The sequence below is a fragment of the Bombus vosnesenskii genome, unplaced genomic scaffold (genome assembly GCF_011952255.1).
Source record: "Bombus vosnesenskii isolate JDL3184/JDL3185 unplaced genomic scaffold, Bvos_JDL3184-5_v1.1 scf7180000013273, whole genome shotgun sequence".
Classification (NCBI taxonomy): domain Eukaryota; kingdom Metazoa; phylum Arthropoda; class Insecta; order Hymenoptera; family Apidae; genus Bombus; species Bombus vosnesenskii.
In genome coordinates this window covers 4046715-4073215 of record NW_022882931.1, presented here as the reverse complement: position 1 = coordinate 4073215, position 26501 = coordinate 4046715, and the positions used below count along the sequence as shown (strand labels likewise).

Here is a 26501-nt window from a genome sequence, read left to right as displayed (position 1 = left end):
TTATTTATTCACAAGCTCGATGAAAATGAAAGTTCCTGTGGTAGGAGGTAGTAAAATATTTTAACCACTATTCTACCGCTTTCTCTTTTATATTTCAGTTACGTATGACATGATTTCATACTACGTTTCATAAAAACGCGATTGCCTTTCAAGGAAACGCTCTCTAATTAAACTAAAAGACTATTTAAAATATAACCTGCAATTTTTCTGAAAAGCACCACGCTGTACCGTGAAAACCAAGTCTATAGTATTCAAAAACTTCAATCCCTTTTTAAAAGCAACAATAGAAGTAATCTTACATCATTAGTCAACACTCTAACTGCTCCATTAAACCAAGTTAAACGACTTTATTTAATAATTTTCTTCGTAGATGAAATTAATTCTCGTTTAATAACGCCGAGTCAGTGTTGGCCATGAAGTTTCATTTTCGATATTTACGTCCTTTGTTCCCTTCTTGTATTTTTCCCGCGGAATTGGAGCGCTAGCTCTGTGAGTCACATGTAGTGGCAGCCACTCAAACAAGCGTAATTTCTCGTCGATCTGGGGTAGGGGGGTGGGCCTATTAACCTCGGTAAAACGCACCGGCTAATTAGCTCCGCCTCGTCGATACTCGTTATAAACCGTTCTTATCGATATCATAGGTTTGGAACGACACCATTACCGAAGTTCAGTCCGTGGAAACGGTTTTGTCCTCCGTTTAGGGCAACTTGAGAACTCCATTATCCTCGTGGACCGCTCCCTGCAGGCATTCCCGAAAACCAAGCAACACCATTGACCAAGATCCTCCAGAAGGTGGAACGAGGATTGTTGTAACTAAATGGCCTTGAACTCTATTAGATACCGGAATTCGGGTATTAAAATCTCTTTTTACACGTCCGCATTCTCCGCCGGCCGTGTCATAACGGCGTAATGCAGCCGATTAATGCTAAGGTTACGCAACTGGTAATTAGACGGTGTGGGTATTCGTTAAGCGTTAATGTTGCTTGTAACGTGTGTTTATTATGTTGTTGGAACACGATCTCTAATGGGCTATCTTGGTTACGAGTGTTGGAATTGTTTTCGAGAATTGGAGGATGGTCTTCTGTTTCATTAGTGGGTAGATTAATAAAAGAAGAATTCATAAAACTAATGCATTAGTAAAAATCGTCATTATCGGAAGATTGAATGATATACTGGCGTTTTAAGGTTTAATAGTAGTAATTAAGATAGTTGGAGATCTCGTTGCTTGGATCGAACATTGCCGTATAAACTTGAAATAGCTGGATATCTTAAGAGTAGTAAAAGTTTGAACTACCGTGATTATCTAAGTATTCGATTAAGGGCTACGCTCATGTAACGCTTATTATCTCGTCGGTAACCTATTAGAATTATTTTCCAATTTTTCCAGAATACACTGTGCTACTTGTATCATTTAGTTCGAGTAAAGACTAAAAAATTATATATCATTCGGTTTGCTAGATTATGTATTGCACAAATCTTTGGAACTTAAGTATTTAAAATAGGAAGGATATTCGTATAACATTGATCATATCTTTTCGATAATCTATCAAAATTGTTTCGTAATTTTTTTAAAAGATCCTACATTATTTTGTCATATTACTTGTAAAATTTAATCGAAATGACAAATAGAAAATACTTGCTAAATAATATACGTTTCAATGAATACATTGATCATGAATTTTACAAGCATTATTTATAATAAAAAACACGTTTGTTTAAAATCTCCTCAATAACTTATCAGAATCATTTGGCAATTCTTCCAAAACATCCGGTAAACTTTCATTGTATTACTCGTAATATTTGGTCCAAATAACAAATAGAAAATATTTGTAGCGTGCTGTATATCAATCAGGAAGTTGAGTCATGAATTCCACAGGTTTGACATTTTATTGGAAGACAGGTAATGAAAGTGTTACAGTCCATAGATTCGCGTAGCTTCCTTGAATAATAAAATTACACGCAAAATTAATTTCCCCGCCAGACGCTTCTGGCGCAGCTTGGCGGCTCGTTAATCGCAGTCCGTTATGTTTACATCGCATTAAAATTACATCCCAACTTAGGAAATTTATAACACAACGAATTTTCCATCGGTCGATTCACGCGAGCGCACTGCGCCTATCTTTTACAATCATCAATCATCCTTGCCAAGAGATCAACCATACCAAGAAGACGATGCGAGTGAACAGTCAACCCTTTACTTTACTCTGCCAAATTCTCAAAATCTACCCTAAATAGAATAACAATAATTCGAAGAGAAACTTTTTAACGTTTTAGATTTTCAACCTTCATAAGGAATAGATAACATATTTGTGATTCTTAGGGTTTCAATCCCATTCTGGTTCATTTGCAGACCTGAAACTGTATCTTAAAGGGACAAGGTTAGGTATCTGCGGTGAAGAAGTGAACTGAAATGTTACGAAACGTCAGAATAAAGACACAGCTTACTGATAATACGATTGAAACCCGAAGAATCACAGGTATGTCAATTTTAAACGTTACGAATCTTGCAAAACTCTTGGAATACTGATTACCGAGGAAAGATGGATTATCTTACGTCTTTTACGCTTTAAGCTTTCCATTAAAACCCTGTTAAACCGGTAGAAGCTGAAGTCAGTGGAAGTTGCTGGTAAGGTAACCATCAGTAGCGATTCACTGGCTGCAAATCTTGGAAAATCCTAATTGACTACGATTCGTTAATCCCGGCACCTCGAAGAAGATCGTCGGAATGTCACGTTAGGCGAAACATCCGATTCCCTGTCGATCTATCGATATTCTTGTAAAAATACGCTTTCGCCGAGCGTGGCTGGCAGCTCGTCGTTGCTCAGCCGTCCATGGCCGATAAAACGACGAGACGAGCGTGGCGGACAATTTCGTTTTCGCCTGACGAGAGTTCCAAACGAGCCCAGTAACAGCATCGGTGCCAGCAGCAGCCAGCATCGAACCGATCTACGTAGGATCTGGCAGCAGCTGCAGCGGCGCCCGTGACTGCAGCTGCATCGAGGTCGACCGTATGGAGGAGAGAAAGAGGTGTGTGCACGTGAAGAGAGAAAGAGAGAGAGAGAGAGAGAGAAGGGTGTGAGAAAGGGAGAAAGAGAAAAGGGTGCGGGGGAAAGGGTTCTTGCATCCGGCAGGGTGCAAGTGCTGACGTGTAGCAGCGTGCACGTATTGCAAAATAGAGGCAGAGAACGGCTGATGCAGGGTAAAGAGTGTGTGCAACGATGGAAAAGAGAAGCTTGGACGATGCACCAGCCGTGCAGCCTACCACGTGGACCACCCGTTTTTAAAGAGCTTGTATCGAGATTCTTTTTGGACCGGACTACTGTCCGGGAGATTGCCTATTTCAAATCGTTCTGGATTATGAATTTGCAATGTACATTTTACACTTCTAGCGGGACGCGTGACTATGAACAGTCTGGCTATTGGGATACTTGGAATTCTTATACGGTGTCAAGCTATTGAATATTTTATCGTATATGTAGATTCGTATAAATGTTTTAATTTCTATTGGAAATGTTCACGAACTTTACTTCCACCGGGCGCACCAGTCCTTTCATAGGTAATTAAGTTAGTAATTTAAAAAATTTCATTTTAAAAGAGGACTTGTGCCATAGCTGAAACTTAAAGTAATATGTTATATACCATTTTCAACTTTTTGTTTTACTAAGAATTTATTTGTAATTTTCAATAGCATAAAATTAATCTTCCAATTTAAAACAATTTTATTTCGATATGTTCGATCTTCTGCGTTAGAATAAAAAAGTGACTGTATCTGGTGAATAATTGTCGAAATAAGAATTCCTGAGCATAGCCTGATTTCACAAGAATGGGCGAAAACCGTAGAATTTAAACGCACGTATTTCTCAAACAAATTCGAAATGAAGAAAATAATGACTTACACTGCGATTCCCTAATTTTACTTGAGCTACGTTGTATTTCATTTTTAAAGAAGTATTGACATTTTGTTTTATTGGCTAGAATAAGTACGGTAAAGCTACTTCCTCTGATACGTATCTTAATAAATTAAAGTATCCTTTGCTAGTTGAATCTATTGCGTAGATCCAACAGGTATGTATTGATATTAACGTCGAAAAATGACCAATAGGAAAATTGGTAAAGGAGGATGTTTTTAACGTCCAAGTATTAGATTCTTAATTCTGAGGAATTTCATATGGAGCATGTATGAATTATCTCCGCGAAAAGGAAAACAGAACCATTAAAATCAATATTTGCTATCTTCTCCATTCTTTATTTAGCTCGTGAACGATGTAACGAGATATCAATATTGAATTTCCGTACGATATAATTAGATTTTCTCGCACGAACCACCTGCGCACTGTTTGATGAATGAAACGTGGAACAGTCTCTACTTACGTTGACGTTTCATCAGCAGTTTATTTATTTTTTCATGTGTCCCTGTACAAGATAGGTCTCGCGTATCGTAAAATGTCGACAGCCGGTGTTCCCAGGATGAAACTTTAAATTCTTGATGAACGCGGTCGGAACGATGTAATAAGAAACTCCCTGAGAGGAAAAGAAGTCTCTTCCGCTAACCTCCTTCCTTTTCAGGTGCTTCTTGCATAATTCGCGATTTCGTAATTTGGCAAAGGGTGTTAATTAAACCGGCAATCTGTTCCCTCGTTTCTCCAAAGCAACGCAGCTGACGCCACGACAACGCGCAACTTTCTGTTTGACACTAGATACGTGATATTTCGCGAAGGCAATGAACCCAGCAACGAAGGGTGTACTGCTCAGCTGGAATGAATTTAAAGCTCGTAAACTCGCTTTCGAACAAATCGCATCGACGAGCCTCTGAACGATTCCACGCTTCGCTAATTATTGTGTCTTGATGCACGTGAGATTCTTTCGTGCGTTCATTCTCTCTCTTTTCCTATATTTTTATGTATGTATACTATCGGTTATAAGTTTTAGCATATCCGCTCGTTATATTTATCGAAAAATTCTGATAAAAATTTTACTTGATTTAAAATTTTACAGAATAAGGCTCATACGATGCGAGAAAAGCGACTGTAAAATAAGAGAAAAAATAGCAGCAGCGAGAAAAGTTAATTGTTTCACTGTAGGCATATCTTATGACTTAACACGGCTGGCTTAACTTTGTTAACTTGACTTGAAAAATGCATTCTTCTTTCATAAACGATTACGATGTTAAGTTACAGTGCAGTAGTCCTAAATTAATCTCTTTGTGTTCTAGTTAACGTATCCATTCTGAAAGCTCTGTGCTTGAGTTTTTGGAATCTAGATTAACTTTTAATTATTTGTGGAATATAGACTATAGGATATAATGTTGTAGTTAGCTGTGCATGATCGGTCTGTTTTTTGAAAGTTTGACCCCTGAAAGCGAAACTTTGAATAAACAGTTTTTTTAGGAAATGTATTAAGAGAAATTTTACAATCATTTACGGCTGATTCTGTTTTCGTAATACGTATGACGATTTACTATCTAAATTCATTCGTTAAAATAACAAAACAGGTTTGCGGATTGTCAGTCAACTCTTGTAGAAAATAGACGAAGTTTGGCCTTTGGAATGAGTAAACTTCCGCTTCGACACGTTCTACCCTCCTGGTTAATTCGAAACCCGCTTCAATTCGAGATACGTAAATTCGACGCGACGCATGGTGCTGCATTTGACTAACTGACTGATGATATCATCGAAAAATAAGATCAAATTCGAAGAATGATTGTTTCGATTTTTGTTCGCTTATGCCGCAACGAGAAAAGAAAGTTTCAAATACATAAGCAAGCCTCGTCGAACCATTACGCCCAATTAGAAACGAATTTCACACATACGTCTCTTACTCGCGTCCTCTCATTCGTTGTCTCTCGAATTTCAACGCGTGCGACGCACGACTGATCGACGGAATTGCCGTGGAAACTAGTTGAACGAACTGTAATTACGCGCACACGGGACGGTGTCGCGCTTCGATTCGAGTCGCACGGGAGACTGGCCTTGTTTCGATGGTACGCAATCGCTCGCCGCGAATTTCGTGCCTCGGATCCGCGATACACATCACTGATCACGATGAACCAGACACCCACGAAATTATGAACGCGATAATTAATTAACTCTCGTCGTTTGGAGGAAAGTTGGAGCGCGGTGAACGCGACTGCCGGCACAATGCATCGACGAGAACTTGCATCGGGAAGTTTGATTCACACCGTAGGAAATGATTAGCCGTGTAAACAACCGCTGCTGAATTCTGTCGAGGCCGTGATCATTTGATAATTATCGGCTTAAATATAAGACACGACTTGAAAAGCGGAATTTCGGCAAATTTTTAATAGGAAAATAAAGAATATTTATTTAATTCCGGAATTATCAATCAAACTGACCAATTCGTAATTTTTCATAGAAATCGTCTGGACTTACAGTAGCTGGAAAAGGTATTGCGTACACTCCTATTTTCCAATAGGATCAACCAATTAGATTCTACATTTTATTTTCATAGCACTAAATTTTTGTAGCCTAATAAAAGTAACTTTAATATATTTACAGGCAATCAATTGACTAATTAACGCACCGAATGAAAACTTATTTCTCCCTTGCATAGCTTATTTTGATTTCCCTGGAATTGATTTTATACTTTAGACGTTGAAAATTGCCAGACTAACATTGAATGAAAATTCACGAATATTTTATTCATCGCTATATAAATTTTGCGAAAGCTTTTTATAAAAAAACATCGTGCATTGAAAAACATTGCGAACAGTTCGACAGTTCATTACTCACAGTTCCTATAGTTCCACTAAAGTCCTACTAAAATCAAAAGGGAAATTCAGGATGATACAAGGTCAGTTCTAATAAAAACCAGCGAATACGCCAAACAAGCGTTGAGTCGAAATAAAAATTAAAATATTAATAAGCATGTAACAAAAAACGCAGAGGAAGTTTGAAAAACATTGAGCTTCGTGAACGTTCTATATACGGTGTCTCATCGAAGATATCCATAGAGCTAAGAAATCGCCGCGTCAGTGGTTCAGGAGTGGTTGATAACGCGGTTAGATGAAGGAAAAAAGAAAGAAGAGAGAAAAAAAGAGGAGATACACACACGGAGGGTTAGAGCAATAACGTAGAGGCGACTGGTTTCTAAAGAGAAGGCAAGAATGCGCAAAGAAGGCAGGGGAAGAGTGGAAAAAAGTAGGGAAGGACGTGTTCAGAATAAGAAGACATCGCGGAGGCAAAAATCAGTCGGTGGAAATATTTTAGCACCACAGCATGAATCCCTCGATGACAATTGTAGCACGCGAGACCTAGTCCCGCAGCTTTTTCCTTTTACGGCGTGGTCGTAGAGCGTCTCTTTTTGCGCTGCGACAAGCCACGCACTTCTGGCCGGAAGCGAAATTTCCGTATTACGCTCAGTAGTATGTCTCGTTGCCTCGATATCGTTTCGCGTTCTTCTCATCCCACCGGCGCAGCGGCTCGTTCCTTGCTTTGATCAACGTTCCTCGGGAAAAGGACATCGTGTTGTGTGGCCCTTTGTGCGGTCCCGGCGTGGCATGGTAACCGTTGCCTGAAAGGTTACGCTACTGGCTGTGCACTCCCTATCGACGACACGACACAACGATGGTGCGCGATTCTCTCCGCCGAAGAGGGAGGAGTAGGGAACGAGTCGACCAGACCCGGAAGTTGGGACGCGAAATTAATATTAAAATATGCATGAAGCGCGGTCGCGTATTGCCGTCACGGAATTCGTTAGCGCGTTCTTATCTCGGGCTGGTTTTCTGGCCCCGGCACGAAAGCAATATTCTAGTGTTACGAGGCACGAGCAGCCCAATATACCCCGGTTCGACTGACCGGCTCGATGGTTCGATCGGCTTTGCTCGATCAAAAGACACGATGCAACCCTTTGCGCCTGCCGGTCCTTTAGGGGTGTAGCATATAAATTGCTCCCATCGATTCTACGTCAGCGATTGTGCGACGTCGATGCAACCAGCTCCCGTTGTAGCCTTTCTCGTCTATGTATGTCGGGCTGGATGAGCTTAGGCCAGGTGGGGGTATGTGTTTCGTAAAACGGGGAATTGCTGCGCGCCGTACCGATTCTGTGAGGGGACCTTTGACCGAGAAAGAGAAAGAGATTGTGATTAGTGTTTTGAAAGGGAAGCCAAGTATTCAGCGGATTTTAGATTGCTACGTATATGCGATAATTTGTTGAGAATGTTTAAAACCTACTGTGCGAGCTCTCGTCTCTTTATTTTAAACGGCTTCCGTTACTCGTCTTTTGAACGAACGTTCAGACGAAAATAATTGTTTTGCCAAAAGAACGTTCGGGGTAATTCAACATTATAAAACGCAGAAACACGCTCTAAACAATAACTTTTAACTAGCGCAAACGATACTGGCACTTATGGAGAGATTGTTTAAAATTATACTATTTCCTGTTAAAATGCTCAGTAATGAATAAAGTAAGTATTCAGAAGGGTAATATTATACGGAACACTATGCGCCTTTATTCTCAGCATATTTCTACCCTTATATTCTACAGAATTACATACTAAAATTATTAATCCACTTCTTTATTCTCGTACTAAAACGAGCCGTTTTGTTTCCATACTATACTTCAAAAAAATATTCTTGTCTTCCTTACTTTATTAATCAAATAATACAGCGTACATTTAACTCATTTAGTAACAATTACACGATTCATTATGTGAGTTAATAAAATGAATACAGCCAACTTGAATAACTGAATATTGTTGTTGTGTATGCCATGATTTTAAGTTTTTCTGATGCGCTTTTTAACATTGGTGTAGGTCCAATGGAACAAAAGCTCTACTAACAAATTATTTATTGAACAAACAATTATAAAATATAGAAATACGTTACAATATCCAGAATGTCACAAAACACGCGAGAATTAATTCTAGACACCAGAACAATGAAAAATGTTTCTGCACATAAACGTCATTCGAGAATTATTTTTAAAGTTAAAAACCATTTCATGTTACGCTTGAAATATCTTTACATCTCAAAGGACTTTCCCGTTTCTGTCCAAGTACATAATTAGTACCTCATCCTCTCAAAAAGCCAGTAACTCACTTTCATACGTTCATTTATTATAAAGAGATAGCATAAACAATTGTATATTCGAAAGTAATTAAAAAGTAATATTTGTAACATCATCACCGTTTTTCGACTTTCAATTCTTGGAATTGAATATCTGTACGATCGTGTGAAATTTCAGTATAAAAAATATCGAAAAGCAACTTCAAAATTTTTTCTAAAACAGCATGAGTATCTTGAGAAAGGCGTGCCCTTGAAAATGCTTTCTGTCTCATCCCGATATCTCGAAGCATTCCGGAGATGCGAGGGGTTTAACGCGTAGTATTACGATACAAGGAATCTGTTCAATAGCCATTGATATACGCGCTATGACGGTCTGACCTACATTTTTTCCTGGAAATGCGTACTCCGTTGTAGGAGCAGTGAAAAAAGTCGTCGAGACAGCATCTGTTACTGACCAGTGTACGCGGCTCGAGTTGGGATAGGTCAGAGAAGACGTGCGAGAGTATGTAGTCTGAGCGACAAGGACAGAACTAAGGAATGCTAAAAATTCATCTTTTCCTTTGCACGGCGATATCTCGAGAACCATAAGTCGTATCGGAACGAGATGAAGAGAATTTTAAAGGGCAAAATTTCTCGCTTCTAAGAAGTTCCATTTGGTCGAAAACTTTCGCCCAACTTCGGAGATATTGTTGTTTAAACTTTCAGTAGTTTTAATAGGATTTAAGCAAGTTTCTAGAAAAAAAAAATGTAAAAGAAATCTGTTTAGAATGTTTTTCGTTACGGCGAGATTAGCTTCTTCGGAGACCATAGAAGTAAATTCTTTCAGATTTGAAGAATTTTTGAATCGTATAATTTAAACACATTTTTTTAATTTCATTTACATCGGTTTCACGAAGTTGCTGGTATATTTAAGCGTACCAATGTGTATTTTGCAACTGTATTATTCAATAAACAGGCGAGTACTTTTATGAGATACACCGGCTGTGTCTCGTAGGGTCGGTTTTGCAAAGTTTTCCTTCGCGTAATTCACTTTCATGCGACTTCCCGCAAAATGTTTGCTTTTGCTCGTCGCGCACTAGCACGCGCGTGCACGTGGCTCCATGAAAATTTACGTAAATAAACCATAGAATATTTGCCGGGAACCGTTTTTTCTCCGATATTTTTTAAAACAACATTGAAAGGATAAACTTTTTGAGGGTAACCAAGAAAATACACACGGCTGAAGGTTTATCCGGTGGGCCTACAAAAATTTCCACCTCGAAATTCACGTTTGAGAAGCTATATTCTATAGTTTTCTTTGCATCTGCCCTCCAAAATATTTCATATAAATTCCAACCTTTCGTTTCGCTGCGGAGTTCGTCCAATCGGATAAAGTAGTGTAAGCGAAAATGTACCGACGATCTTCCAGGTTTCTTTTTCCATGAAAATTCTATCGATTCGTATTCATTTATTGCCGTGCGCATTTCGTTTACTCGAGAATTTTCCTTGAAAGATTCAGGCACGCGGCCAAGAGTAGGGACATTGTCGTTATCATCGTCGTTGGAGCATATGTCGAGCCGAAGGAGTCGCGCAACCGGAATACCGATATTCGAATCGACCAGCTACTAGCGCGAGCATCTTTCACCCGGAGTAAGCAATATATTTGCTGCATCGTGTTGCCTATCAATCTGTTAAACGTACCAAGAAAACGAGTTGTTCGTTTTCGTTTATTCCCTGCACAAATTGTCCCATCGATTTTATTCCTGGAATCGTCAAAACTTGCCTATTCGTCGATGGACCATAAGCGTCCAGCGGTATATTACACAGGAAAATTCCAAGTTGGTATTGGAAAAGAAAGAGGAATATTTCGAACGCAGGAAAGGAAGTAGTGACGTAATTTCCAATGTACAAGAAAGACCGAATGGGCTAGACGGACGTTTGCAACGTGTATCGAACTCGAAGTTGCACGATGTGAACGCATAACAAAGTTACAAAACAGGCGGGGATAAAAATTGATTATCGAACTTGCTATTGGTTTCATCTGTTCGGAACACCTTTGCTGCTTGCCAGTTCTTTTCTTCCCATTTTCCCCTTATTCTTCTCTTTCACCTGTTTCTTTTTTCCTTTCGTTTTTTTTTCTTTCGATTTTGTCTCGTACAAAACGAGAAGTTCTCGACCCTGGATGGCCTATATCGTATCGATTCGGAGACCGACGGAGTTACTTTGAAACTTGAAATTGCATATTATTGGATTCTATCGACGTCGAGGATATTTCACGCGAAACTAGAATGACCGCGTCCAAACGTATCAATTTCAATTTTTATATATACTTCTGCGCTTTTTCCGTGACCCTCTCTTCTCTCTTTTTCTCTCTTCTCTCCCTTCGGTATCGAAATTCTGTCCCGGCACGTCCGAACGCTTTTATTTTATTCGCATGGCAGCGAGTCGCGTGTTTTGCCTGTTTACTGACTGGAATTGTCGCGTGAATCGAAAACAACTGTACCAGCCACGACAGAATACTTTTTAACTACGGACAAAAGGACACGAACGAGATTGAACTAGTACTGACAATTTATTTCTAATTACTGTCCCGCATACGTAGCAACGTTTTCCGCGGTAGTAATTGTTCAATCGTTAGTCAGTAGGGGCGAAAGAATTGTTGTTCGACACGCGACAGTTAAATCGGCTTTCGTTTATAAAGCCGCGTAAACGCACGGCAGAAAAATCGTCGTGGACGTTGATGGATGCGAAATCAGCCCTAAAACAATCCGAAGAAAATTGCTCATTCCCTTAACTGCACGGTATAATATAGCGATCAACGAAGTGGGATTAGTTTTTTAACGAACCACCCCTATAATTCAACTCGTGCGACGCTTCGTGTGCGGTTCAGAGAATCGCGTTACGTAAACTGCGTGACTACATGCGCACCTAGAACCGCTATAAAACAACAGTATTTCGTAGACAATTTATCTACGCATTAACTTTGCAAAATGGATTAAAAAATATTTTGTTACGAAAAGAGAGGGCGAATAAAAGCAATGATTAGAAAAATGTATTGCTTCACGGAAGATTGGAATTCAAAATTTCTTTCAAAATAACGGTTTATTTCACGGCCTATGTAAAGCTAGCAATGTTCGATAAACGCTTGGTAGGTGGAATCATAGGAAAATTACGAGATACTCGAGAACGAAAGGGTGGCACCTTCAGAGAAGAGCAACGCGCATACTTAAGCGAAAAGCGGTTTCGTTTCTAGCGCAACGCGATATCAATTTGGGCAATTAAACGCTCCCTATCCGTAACGCTTAAATGCGTTATCTACGCTATTATATCCGTTAGCAACCCTTTTGCTTTGGTCTGTAGAACCCCGTGGTGAGACTCGTCGAAACGCTGTACCTTGGGAACACGCAGTCGCGACAGCCACCGCGGTATCTATCGGCCTGGTGAAACCTTGTTAGAGGTGAGCACAGTTGGCACTACAATCTCATATCCTGCTCGGCGTACTTGTTGGCGTCGTGAGGACTGTTCCGACCAAATGAAACCTCAGCCTTTCGCCCGCAAATATCGTCGCAACGCTGCGATAAGGGAGGATCAGCTCAGATCTCAGACGACGCCTTGAGAACCAGAATGTCTATCCGTAATTTGTTTTTTCTTGATATTAAACTACAGTGTCTCGCAAAAGTATTTGGACACATAGAATTTTTTTATCGATATATTACGTATGTTACGTAGAACATCATACTAACAATGATTTACGTTCCTTTTATAATGATTAGGTGCTAAATAATCATCGAAAGATTAATCGTTTTAATACTTCATCGAAGGTACAAGTTATTTATGAGATAGAATTTAGAAATTTTCAATAATAATTTGTTGAAGTGTTAAACTATCTATATAGAGTACATTTTTGAGGCACGATACATAGCCTCAATATCCACCTACCCCTATAAATGTGCTACAAGTTACGTGAAATTTAGATCAGATTAATTACCTCCCTTGGCCTCTAATTAAATTATTAAAACTTTAACTTCAATTTTCCATATTTCGCACAATATTTGTGAGCTGAATTTGAAAATCCCAACAACGGTTAAACTCAAGATTAAATCTACAACCTTACTTTCCTTATTTCCAGGTAATTAATATTTCCATCCGTTATATCACTCAAATACTAGCCAAATTCTAATTAGACGTGAAAGAACGTGATTTAGGAATCTGTAGAAACCACCTGGTACGAAGAAGTTTGTTTATCCGCGGTCAACTTGGAATTGCGTAACTTTAGAAAAAATAATTAGCCACGGAACCCGTGTCAGAATGTTGAAGTTAATTCCAGAGATAATCGTCGGAACTATTCGGGGAGTGTTCTCGCGGAAGTTGATCCTCGGCAAATTTCGCGTAAATCGTAGGAAAGAAGTCGAAAGGAGAGCGAGAGAAAGATAAAGTTTTTCCGCTGCGTCTTCGAACTGTGCAATTACTAACTAATCGACCAAACTAAAGTTTAAGCCTTTCCTAACGAACACTAACAAATTTTAACTAGATGTCCTCTATACGAACCAGCGAAAGTTGAAATACGCTTTTCGTCGATCAGGGACGACATAAGAAGACGTAAGTACACATTTTAATTCAGAAGTTGAAGAAACTAGCTGGCGTTCTCTTCTTTTCTGGTTGGCAACTTGAAATTCCCGACAGCAGTTCTCTTTACTTAAAATCAACTCACAAAGTTTCTGCCTATAAAAGTTAGAAACACTGTTATTTTTATCAAATTGTCCGCTATATTAATCAGAGTTAACCAAAGACTACGAAAAATTATAATTATTTTCCAAATCGAACAATTTTTCAAAACAAGATATTACTTCCTACGAGCAATAAATCGTGAAATATACACAACGATGAATCGAAACACGTGTTTTGAAAAAGGGAGCAATAATCGAAATGAAACATAACCCACAAACAAAATCATACCGAAATTTGCATCGATTCGATCGTAGACATCATCTCAAAGATGATTCACCTTTATCCTTGGAGGCACGCAGGAGCTTTCCCGAAAGATTTACGGATTATTCTCACGATGGCGTGAAACACGACGGATGAGCATCGTCCGGGACAAAAGAAGCATGCAGAGCGCGTTCCATCGCTAAAATGATTGCACCACGGTGATTCATGTGCACGCGAGCAGCCAGCTTCTGTCAAATTCATCACCGCAATATCTTAGAGTGCGCGATGTATTTTAATGCAATCTTCAAAACTAAAACACAGACAAACATCTTCTAAACGATTCCATCCTCTTTCCAATCCCATACACGTTACCCCATGCTGGAATGTAGAAAAACGCATGCACGTAAACCAGCCTATACTATTTGATAGTTGCATCACTGAAATTCCGCTAGACGAAGTTCGTTGGTTTAGCCGCGGCAAATAGGTGAAAATTAGGAACGAAGGGGGGTTTGATTGGGGAAATACGGGTAAAGGGGTGCGTATAATCGGGCCGCCTGTCGTTCCTCTGTAATAACCGCACGCTATTAAGGGCGGTTGGTTCACAGGCGGACTAAGAGGGATGAAGACGATAGGAGAGAGGGGATGGAAACGTGGAGAAGGCGAGCGCCGTCTGCCGCAATTAGTTTTACGCTGCTCCTTTCCTTTTCAACCTACAGACGGGGTAGACGGTGATCAGCTGCTATCGCTCTCCCCTTTAGAAGCTCGCCCTCTTGCTTGTCGTTGTAGAGAAATTCAAACACGCGTAACGAAGGTTAATGTCGTGTCTACACAGGGTCGCTTGTCCCTCTTTTTGCTTCCTTTTTCTCCTTTCCCCTCTACATCCCCTGTAGCCCGTGTTCGTTCCGGCAATTCGTTTATAAAGAAGGGTGGCTGAAGACAAGTCGCGGTACTTCCTCTCTCCACTGCGGCTGGCTCGTTAAGAATTCATGAGTCGAATATGTTAGGCTGTCGGGGAGGATTGCTTGAAATTTCTACGAACGCATCGGCGAGGGATGTATCCCTTAAACGATTCGAGGGCTTTCGTCGAACTTTCCAATATCGAACCATTTCTCTCGCTCCCCCTGGGTGGAAATCGGCCGGGCTGCTTCTATCCCTCGTTTGATTAGCAACCTCATAAAATATTTATCGACAGAGAAAAATCAGCAAACCCTGGGACACGGGATATTTCGCCACGCTACCGCACTATGGTAAATATTTTATGTCAATTACGTATTCCGAAAGCGCGGTCCTTTGGGCGTCCACGTTCAAAAGAATTTCTTTAATTTTAGTTCTCTGATCTTTTATGAAATTACATACTCGCTCGTAGGAATAAAAAGCTGCGAGGAACAGAGAGGGACAAGAGTAACGATACTGAAGGTAGAAACTCTTCTACATTTTCCGAAAGGGGAAACGTTGGCAGTTCCACTGAAAATATGTATGAAGGTACAAATAAGTGACAGTATACCCTCGCATCATGCGCATGCAGAGTTTCGTGGCATGAGATTCTAGCTCATCCCTTGTGTGTAAACGTCGCTTTGGCATTTATGGGGGCATTTATATCGGCTCGGGGGTTATTCGCCGACCAGAGATAGTTAGAGGCACGATAGCATCGGTGGAGGTGGCTCCAATCATTTCCCAATTAGCAGCTGATTGCGTACAGTCCATGATAGAACTTTGACCTACCGCAGATTGGTCCGGTACGGTTAATTCGGGAACACCAGAGACGTACTCGATGTATGCCGAATGGGGTAGACCGGCAAACGGAGATGCAGTGCAACCAGGTATCGAGGCAGATAGGTGTAGGAGATGGAGGAGGTAACAGGGGAATGGGAGATTGGCGAGAGAAGGGAGGTTTGGTAGCCTGGCGTTAATATCTCACGACGCGACGCGAAACGAGCCGGCAGCAATATCGGAGATCGCGCAAATTGCGATCGGCAACAGAGATCTTCGTATCCGTGCGCGCACGCGGCCATGAAGGATTTATAGGATGTCCGTTTTTCATCTGCAACGCGGCGCCGCTGTAAAATTAGTCGGCGAACAGTCCTATCACGATTTCTCCATTCCCAGTTCTTCGTCGTCGTGCTTGTCATCGTTTTTTCTTCAACCGGGCATTTTTACCGAGATATTCGTGTTGGAGAATGAAGAATGTTGCGTTTTTGGATAAAGGAAAACAGCAAGAAGTAATAAGAATGGATGTGGATTGATAGAAGTGCTCTGGAAGTTATTTGGTGGCTGGTAGACAGAAGCGTAAGGAGAACGAGACCGTGTCTGGTCAAACACGATCTGTGGTCTTTCTACTTAGATATATGATAGGAATTTAGATCTTTCCTGGAAATGTTAGCGGATCCTAAGGATGAAAGCAGTGTATTGTCACATTTTAGGAGTTAGAATGCGACATGCCCTTGATTCATGGAACTTTATTCTAATTCTTGCAATCACCAAATAACTCGATTACCTCTAATGATTCTATTACACTTTCTTTACTATTTTAGTGCAATATATAAAAAGATACTGGTGTAATGGAATGGCTTTCAATTTTTCTAAACTCACCTAATTTTGTACAGCCACTTTCCACTATAGCAACAGAATTTTTCTCTTTTTCCATCGTTAAGAAACAGAATCGTTATTCTTCGTTCGCTGTTCCAAGCATCGACACATCCGATAACGAACGTCCTCCTATAACGTGGAAAAGGACGAAGAATTAGTATCCTCAAAGGAGGTGCGCGATATTTCATCAACGATCGAAGTCCTTTGTCTCGTTAACGGACATTGTCGCACGAAATTAGAGACCGATTTTCCTTTATCCAGTTCCCATGCGGAATTTGTCTCTTTAATTCTCGAACAATGTGCGGGAAAGCTGACGCGGTACGGAACGAAGCAGAGAACGAATAGAGGGATGAATAAAAAGAGACACATGCACACATACACACTAGTAAAAAGACGACCAAAAAAAAAAAAAAAGAAATACAATTAAAAAGAAAATAAAGAAAGAGCGAGAAACAATGAGATAGGGGAGCGGTCGAAGCTGAAATCGCATGTTTCACGCACTAGGCGTTTTAAACCGTTTTAACGAGAGTCGAGAGAGCGGCAAGCATCGTTCATCATTGCGTGTCATTGTGTGTTGCAGAACCTGGCGACCTAGCCGTCGCGACCCATTGTTCCCCGCTGGCCAACAACGAGCGAAGCAACAGCAACGGCAGCAACAGCACCAACGGCAGCACGAATGCCAGTGGCAGTGCCGCCAGCAAAAGCTATTCGCTCGAGCACCGCATCCAGCGCGTGTCTACGCTCGGCCGGAGGCATTTGGCTGCGCAACGATCCTACCGAGGATTATTCGGATGCCGTAGAAGCATCTTCGCTGCCGCGGAATGTGTCGATCAGAAAATCGGGGATTCTATGCCGCGAGCCGTCGCCTGTCCTCTCCGTGTCGTCGTAAATGCAAACGCTGAAATCGGCAGGATTTTCAGACGAACGCTGACACCGCTGTAACCAAATGAATTACCAAATGAAGGACGCGTTTGAGATATGATACACTGAATTCTGCTCTGCGAATCATCGCACATTCACCTTTCAATACTCGAAATGATCCCGAATCTCTAACGTAATAGTAATTTTCACAACACGAAATCTGCTATTGCTATGGTGAAATATATCGACAGAAGGCTCAAGAAATCTTTACGGCGAAATATGAAATCACAAGTACCTACAACGCTAAGCTGAAACAACTTGTTTAAGAACACGAACACTCCAAGTAATCCGCAGTGACGAGACGAAGCACAGACTCGTTTCTCCAGTCGAGCAAGAAACGGTTTCCGCTCTGTGCGGTTTTGCGCGGTCTATTTGGCCGGCTAGAAGGGGGTCGAGTGGCCGAGATTTTTCTTTCCGTGGCGAAGTTGCACGCGCTGCGGAGGAAGTCAGCGGGAACGCGGTTGTTACTGGAAGATAAATTAAGGAAGAATACAACAAGGGTTGGAGGCAAACAGAAGAAGAAGAAAGGGCGGAAAGGAAAGTTCATGAATGCCACGAGGAGGCACGCACGCATGCTTGCGTGCTGCCCGCGAATTACAGAGCTCCTGTGTATTTGTATCTGTCTTTCCCCGACAGGCCGTTTTCCTTGCCCGCATAAATCATCGGAATTAGCGCAATTTCGACGTCGAGTGGCCCGGAACAGTTTCTGTCTCTCTGCGTTTCTTCGCGGTAGGGGAGGATTAATGGACGCGACGCGCGGCGAGGAATGAAAATTCGACGAGCGACGAGTACCCCGGAGCATCATTAAGAGGAGGAACTCTGGAGATGAAACGGGAAAGAGGGTTAAAACGATCGACCTCAAATTTTCCTCGCGGGAAAGAGATAAATCACTTTCGTGAAAATAAGGTAGAAAAACGTTGTTGGAAAAGTTTTGTAACATTGCGGAAAGGGTTAACAGCGAAAAAACAACGGAGAAATATTACCACCATGCGTGATTGCGCGGTACTGTGTAATTACGAAGACGTCCTTTCCTTTTCTAATTCCTACTGTTCGTCAAACGATACGCACCACGGTAGGAGAAAAGTGAGGTTGCCCAAATATGTAATCGTCAATTTTTATAGCATCTCCAAAATGTCAAGTCAAAAAACTCAGAAAGCTGGAGACATTACGAAAGAACGACAATTTTTATCCAACGTTCTTATCTCGGCGTTTCTTTGGGGAATGTTAATTACCGTTTTCACGATTTGCCAAGCGGAATAGATAGTCAAACAACCGCTGAGCGAGAAGCAACGGATCACATCGGTGTGTCGCTTATTATTTTTAATCTTAGCGAACCGGATCTCTGCTTGTCTAACTGTGCACATATGTAGACATACAGAGAGAGAGAGAGAGAGAGAGAGAGAAAGTCACATAGAAACGCACACTTGTAACCGTTTCAACCCCTCTATTTGATACAGCGAAGGGGAGGAGGGTAAATGAGACTAACGCGCTAACGATGCCAACGTTAATTACCGGGCCGGAAAGACCGCCTAATCGTTGAGCAAGTGCACGCGCTAATTACGCGGGGCTGCTTGCTGATCGAGCGAATCGTACGGTTTCAGTCGGGAATCATGGAAGTGTGCCGGAGTTGCATGTTTCTTGCGATCTCGTTACTTTCACGAGGCTCTGGCCGCGATGAAATTGACCTGACACGACCGGAATACCGTTCGATCGACGTTGTATTCGTTCCTTTTTGTTTACGAGGTAAATCGGCGGAAAAAGGAAATAATTCGGCTTCAAAAAGTTGAAACATTAAAATATTTAAAGAAGCAATTTTTAGTGACGCCAGTTGAAATAGGTGCAAGAATTTGTTTTTTAACGCATAGGTAATTGATAGTTAATTTCGAGAAATATTTTTTACTGGTTCGAGTGCAATCTTTTTACGAGGATCACAGGATAAAAAAGTGAAAATTTTGTACGAAAATATTTATTTTTTATTTGTTGTTTTAATACAATTGTTATGAATGGTACCCTGGATCTATTTTTTATCGATTCGAGTGCTCTTTTTTGAAAGGCTCGAGATAAATTTTTTACCGTTGTTTTTCGCGTTTTATCGCTTTAAATATACGCTTTTGAAACTAAAATTTAATTTGATAAAAGCGTTGAGGACTATCGAAACATTGAGGTAATTGATTTAATAACGAACGCATCGAGAATAAGGACTTTCTTTTACGAGCTCTACTCCACATCTATTACCGTTCAGATGCATAGATCCTCCGATTGTGGGGACGTGCGATGAATCGCGGGCAGAAGAGCGAGAACCAATTCCTGCCAATTTTTGTACGAAAGATCCCACCGCGATTTCGATCGATCCAACACTGATAGCGTCTAGAAGTGGTGCCAGAGAATGGATAGATAATATTGCCAAAGAATGGAAGAACGCTGCCGATGAACACGCATAGCCCGTTCGAAGGGCACGATCCTACCATCGTAGTTTTTAGATTTATTAAGAAACAAAAAAAAAAGAATTACATTTAAATTGTAACGTTTAGAAGGTTTCCTACATAGCGACCACGTGGTAAAAAATACCACGTGCATCAAGTCTAACTGCTTAAGAACACATGAAACATACACAAACGCAGACAGACACGTACACATTCCTACGCGTAGACACACAAAGACACACACGCGAAATACGTGAAACTTATTTGCAGTGATATCCGATATATATGTAATTTTGTAAATACACTGGTATAAATGACGAGGGACAATGCGTTGTGATTGGAAGGCGAATTTGAGCTACGTAAAGCGAAAAAGATAATGCTCCTTTCTACACTAACTTCCCATGAAGCCCGTACGAAAAGAAAATCTTCCCAATGATCAGAGTCAGGTAGATCAACGAATAGCGAGCCACGAGAGAGTAAAGCATCGACTTTTTTTAACGAAATACACGGAATTAGTCACGTGAACCGTTTTCTCATCGAGTGATGTGTGAGCGTGCGATTCGATGAGTGATCCGAGTGACATCGCGAAGGGGTCAGCCAAATATATTTTATAAAGTATAAGCTAGAAATTCTTTATAACAATTAGATTGTATTATCTATAAACATGAATTTTAAAATCTTTTCTCTCAGCACAAAATTGATATGGAAAGAAGAATTATACATTTCCGAAAATCAATACGAATATTATACTAAAATTCTCGATCAACGAAACGAAATGATGAAAACATGAACCCCAAAACGATGGACAAATGACAAGCAGCGTGAGTGTTGGTCATAGCGTGGTCCATTGATAACTGTGTGAACCATGAACGAAAGAGAATCCTCGTCGAGCGTGGCCTCTGACATCTTTTCTAAAATTGAGCGATCGCGATCGTGATTGCTCTGAAATATTCCTTTCGACGAGGTGGCGTGCGAGTGTCTATCGAAACGATGAAAAGTGAGGAAAATGAGCGCGTGTAACACAGGGTAGACAATAGGGACCATCGAGAGGAAGAGACAGAGAGCGCGGCCAGAGACGAGCGAGAAGGTGAGGTGGTCCAAGGCAGTTTGTTTCATGAATATTTCAGCGTCTGGCGTTTCTGGTAAACAGCGGACGTCGTGGAATTATGTTTCCAGGCTGTTTTCAACGTCTGGCGTCGCCTGGTAGAAGAACCGCCGATTCTCGTCCGCCGCAGAGCCACAGCTAGCCACAGAATACTAATTGACTACGAGGCGGCAAAGGTGTCCGAGTAGAATTTCGCCCTCACCCCCACGCTTTCAAACCTTCTACCTGTGTATCCTTTCATACAACCTGGTTCTACTCTCTTTTCACTCACCGTTCCACTTTTGTACACCTTTTAAACGTGTACTTTTCATTCATACTTTTGCAAACTTTTGACTAGGATGACAGGTACACTACGTATAATCTTCATCGTATTTATCATTCGTTTTTATGTGCACGCGCGAGGTTTCTTTCCTCTAATCTAGATTATACTCCCTATTCACTTATTTCGAAACTTTTATCGCGATAAAAGCTAATGAAAAGCTAACATATAAGTAGATCTTGTTCTTGATTTAGTTGGCGTGTCTGACGAATTTTCGTACTAAACCCAGTAACACGGAATTAAGTAAATGCAGTCGTATTTTAGAAGATGGAGAATGTTATCGTGTAAGGTAGATGAGAAAGAGCAAGCTTGTCTCTTTGACTCGATCGATGAAGAATTTATGATGAACAATTTAGAGGATAATTGTTTTTTATCGACAAGATTTCTTGCATTTCTAGTAGCAGATATGAAAAATACATGCTTCCAAAGTTTCGTGGAAAAAAGAATTAATAATTACTCGTTAATAGTTGTTAATAGTGAAATATATCATATATCACTATTGACGGATTGACTCCAGCTGTTAAAGAATTAATCTTGCTCGAAGTAACTCTGTCCGTCTTTTTTCCAAAGTTATCTTCCTCTAAAATACAATTACTTCCAATCGAACAAGATAAACATTCTCACCATCCATATTTACAAAGTTCAGTTCCAACATCTTCATTGAACCTCCGTAAATATCTCTTTACGGCTGCAATCTACGTCGTTTTTACCATTTGCCATCCCGAAGAATTCGCCCGCAGAAAAGTACCGGTAATTTCGAAACGTTCTCGGTCCAACAATCGGCCAGACATTCTGCCAGCTACGAGCCGTGTTACAATAAGAACATCAGACTCACATTTTCGATCCGCTAACGACGTTCCGAGGCCGTGAATTTTCTTCGAGGCTTGCCACCAAGGAAAATGCAATTTCTATTCCGGTCGGTGCACGCGGCCCGTGGAAGCTTTATTGCGAGACGAATCGCGGGGGCAAGCCACACAACCTCGATCGAGGAACACGAACGAGAATTCCTCTGGAGAGGATTTTAAGCGCGGTGGCAACGGGGTTAGAGAAAGAGACGAAAGGGGGATGAATGGGTGAGCTAGAAACGGTCCCTTCGTCGTTGGAGGGAGCGTCAATAATGACGGTGCCGCGTGAAATCGCACGTCGTCGAGCGTGGAGCGAGAGCGAGAGGGAATGTGCCACCTGTTACACCCTCGCTTGCAGACTCTAACCCTCCCTGCTCCTCCCCGGCGTCGGAATGGGCGGTGTAAACGAGCATAAAGTCGAAAGTTCGGGTTCCTTCGCCGCTCGTAGTCCCTGATACGATGGAGGTCGGAGATCAGGAGCGACTACTGTCTTTGCTGGATGCGAAATTTCCACAACTTTCCTCCCAATACTTTCCTAATTGACATTTAAATCATTTGCATCTTAATTTTCTACTTAAACTACATTTTGTCAATGTTTCTTCAATTCTTTATCTTTCTATTTAAAGATGTAAGTGTTATTTTCAATATTTGATAATTTTTGGAATACGTGTAGAGATTGGTTTAGTGACAGATGTGAAATTTTCAATGTTTTCTACATAGGATATTTAAATCATATGAATGCTACTTTTCGCCTTAAATTGCATCTTTATGGTATCCCTCTGTTTTTTTCCTTTTTTTTTTTTTTTTTGTTCATGCGATTGGTGTTTGTAAAATTTGATAACATTGGCGATGCATATAGAGATGGGTTTAGAGACAGCCGGACCAAATTGAAGGGGACATATTCGAAATTTATCGATTCGTCGCGAAAGCGATGTAGGGGCAAGTCCTCTGGGAAATCTAGTCGGAGGATATTCGATTTAATGCTCATGTTTCATTTTGTGTCTTGGAAAAACAATATGCGTCGTTCTCATGAACACAGATCCCCGTCGTCGAGCTCCTGAACTCTGAAAATCATGGCCGTGGAGAGTCTCTTGTTGAAGCACAGCCCGTCAGAGGCACGCCGTTCTTTCACCAACATCAGTAAACTAAATTTTAGAACGCGTGCATCCTCTGACGTAACGTGCCGTGAGATCGTGCGTGATGGTCAAACACAATAAGCTTGGAACTATGTACTTAACCTGATAAAAACACGTTCGAATAAAAATGTCACGTGATACAAAACGGAGTATATTCATTTCTACGTTCTACATCGGCAAAGAAAGGAATTAAAAAATTCCTTCTTTTTATTTAATTTTATTTTTAAAACATTCTTAATATTTCTCTATGATTCCATGAACAAAGAAGGAGACAATTGTTAGAAAGCAATTGTACCTAAAAATTCAAGATATTAAGATATTTCTATGTTAAGTTACTTGATAATTTTCTCAGCGTGTACGATAGTTCGTGTATTAGGTTGTCCGGAAAGTTTCTTTCTTTCGCAAACGTGTTTCTTACAACAATGCACCTTTATACAAACGTGAAACCGAGTCTGTGAAATGTCACGGTGTTTATCTCAACAAATCAAAATGGATCGTACGTAATTCGACAAAATAATGTAAAACAAAAAACGTTGTGCGTCTATTATTTCCTCATAAAACGAAAGAAACTTTTTGGACAACCTAATACTCCTAAACTATATTTTATTTACTACACCATTTTAAGTTACCTTTTAATGTCTGAACTATAGAAAAAGAAAGAACTATAGAAAAGATAAGAATGAAAAGTAGGAATCTGTAACGAATGTCATACGAGAGACGATTAGAATTTATTTTGTAGAAATTTCTTGAACAAAAAAGAACAACGAGTTTTGTAAAAAATATGATCTTCAACATGTAATCATATTACAATGAACATAAAATTCGCGTGACGACACGAGGTAAGTGTTTTCGTTTCTTCAGCCAATAGCCGGTACAAATTAAGTCACACGCGGATTAAGCTTGCACGCCAATAATTTTCAAAACGTTCTCTTTAGTACGCCTACGGTTTGATACCCGATCAATTCGCAGTTCCGTGCATTCGCGATGGACCGGTAAAAGCTGCTGGCAATGGTCACGTGAATATACACGCGTATCTGTTTTACCTTTTAGTGAATCGCACTTTCGAATGTTTCGCCGCTTTTATCGTGCACCAATGCGTTTTCCACGCTCGATCGAAGTTTGACCACTTTCCTGGTTGAAACGCGTTTCGGCCAGCGTTATAGTATAACCGTATAACCGAAAACCACGTTAGCTCGATAGACCAACACACAACGTTTCATGTCCATCAAAACGAAGGAAAAGTATGTTAGCGGCTCAGAGGCCAAGCCGATTCGATATTTCACGACAGCCGGGTTCCAACTTGTGAATATACGCGACTCGATCAGGAAGATCGTCGAATCTTCACCATATCCACGAATTTTCACTACCTGTGCCTGTGTGTTCATGTGAGTATTCTCGACGAGCTTTGCTTCTTGTACGTCTTAGTACGTTTTAGTACGCTGAATCATTTTTAAAACGTACACGAGATACACAGGGATGCTTGGAGCGAACGTATAAAGCTCTTTCATCTTTTCCGCTGTTATTTAAATCTTATTTGGTTGTTGCTTTATCGCCGTCTTGAAACGCGCCATCGAATCGAAGAAACATCGCGATATTCGATATTTCCTGACCGGAGGGGGTAGGGAACTTTTTCCATCGCGAGCACGCGTCGCCCGGTTGCACCGCATAAACCATCGAGCTAACGGCAAAGGAGCAATCCTTTTGATGTACTGCAATATTTTTCGCGTGGTAAACGCCTATCGAGCTGCTTGAAATCGAAACAGCGAACACGTTACTTGCAAATAACTTCCTCATCGATTTCACGGCGAGATGAAAAGAGCCAGGAAAATTAATTTTGCTCGATCGGAAAGCGACAAAGATGAAAATATGTCTCGATGGAACATAATGTGTTTTCGTATGTGTAAAAATAAAATGAAGTCACATGTGCATCGGCGTACATCACCAATCGTCAATGTCAATCAGAATTCATACGTATATGGTTCATGGATCGATATAGTTGTCGGACCTTTTGCAATCGTTTCGTGAATTTTTTACACCAGAACATCGATCAGAGGATTCGAGACAGTTTTACTTTTTACCTTTGATATTTGAGTGGCCGTAACGCTGGTCGAATCGCCGATATCGATACTGAGAACGCGGTTATCGGGTTGGTTTGTAAGCTTCCCACAGCGGGAAGATCCTCTAGTGAAATAACCTGGCCAACAAAAAGAAAAAAAGGAACGATTAGGAAGGAAAGGAAAAAGTGAAAAGGGAAAGGGACATAGCAGGACTGCGCAGCTGAGTATCACGAACGATCGTAAAAAGTGCCATAGGGATTTTCTAAGAAAAGGTTACGACAATCTCGCGACGACTAATAAACTATAAAACGGAGAGGGGTGCGTGTACAAGAAAACTCCCATTTACTGCATGCGCGTGTTTTGTCAAACATAGAAAATTCCACGCGTGCCACATTTTCTCAGTCGTTTTGTTGAAAAATTTGTTCAATTCTCCGTGTTGCGTTTCCCCGAATTATTTAAATTTCCAACTGTAATTTCCACGCTTTTCCTTCATCCGTTTTGGACAAGAACAGTGGCACAAATAAATTGCGGGAACAGTTTAACGAACAAGTAATTTAATATTGATTTGATTTCGCAACACGATACACGCCACAAATACCGTTGCGCGCCGCTTGCATTTTCCACTAGAGAAATGATACACGTTACGCCATTCTTCCGTTACGAATATTTCTGCGATGTATCCGGTGTTCCACGGGAATTTGTGGAAAATTGCTAGAGCGATAATTTATTCCTTTTTTTATCCTGGTTAATATCCAGTGTAATATCACGAGACTCAACAGCCCTTCATTTGCTCCGCCCACTTGTAGATAACGTACGTGAGTTCGGAATAATTACGGGCTTTTAACCTATAATCATAGCAGCTTAATCCATTAAAAAAAGTTCTTGTTTCATTTTGGCCCATAAACCCGTCTGATGAATCAATCTGTTTTAACAATGATTCAAGTCTTACGTGAAAATTCTCAGCATTACGTAAAGTAAGACCGACACATCTCAAAAATCGTAAGTTTCCTTAACTATAATATAAAAGCTATCATTAAAGAATATTTCATTAGATATTTTTAAAATCCAAGAGCCGTTACCTAAATATTTCTGAATGTGCTATTCAGGAAACAAATTGAAGCTTCTGTGACAATCGCTGTTAATTTCTCCGGTGTCAATTATTTGATTTTTGAAGAATG

General features: G+C 40.7%; 1 protein-coding gene across 1 annotated transcript in view; it reads left to right on the top strand.

The window, feature by feature from the left end:
• Window positions 1–19945, top strand: part of LOC117231579 — a 30011-nt gene extending 10066 nt beyond the window's left edge. Inside the window, exon 2 of the mRNA XM_033490143.1 lies at window positions 17098–19945. Within this exon, the coding sequence (XP_033346034.1) occupies window positions 17098–17112 (15 nt within the window). The 3' untranslated portion in view covers window positions 17113–19945. The remainder of the gene's footprint in view (window positions 1–17097) is intronic.
• The last annotated feature ends 6556 nt before the right edge of the window (window positions 19946–26501 follow it).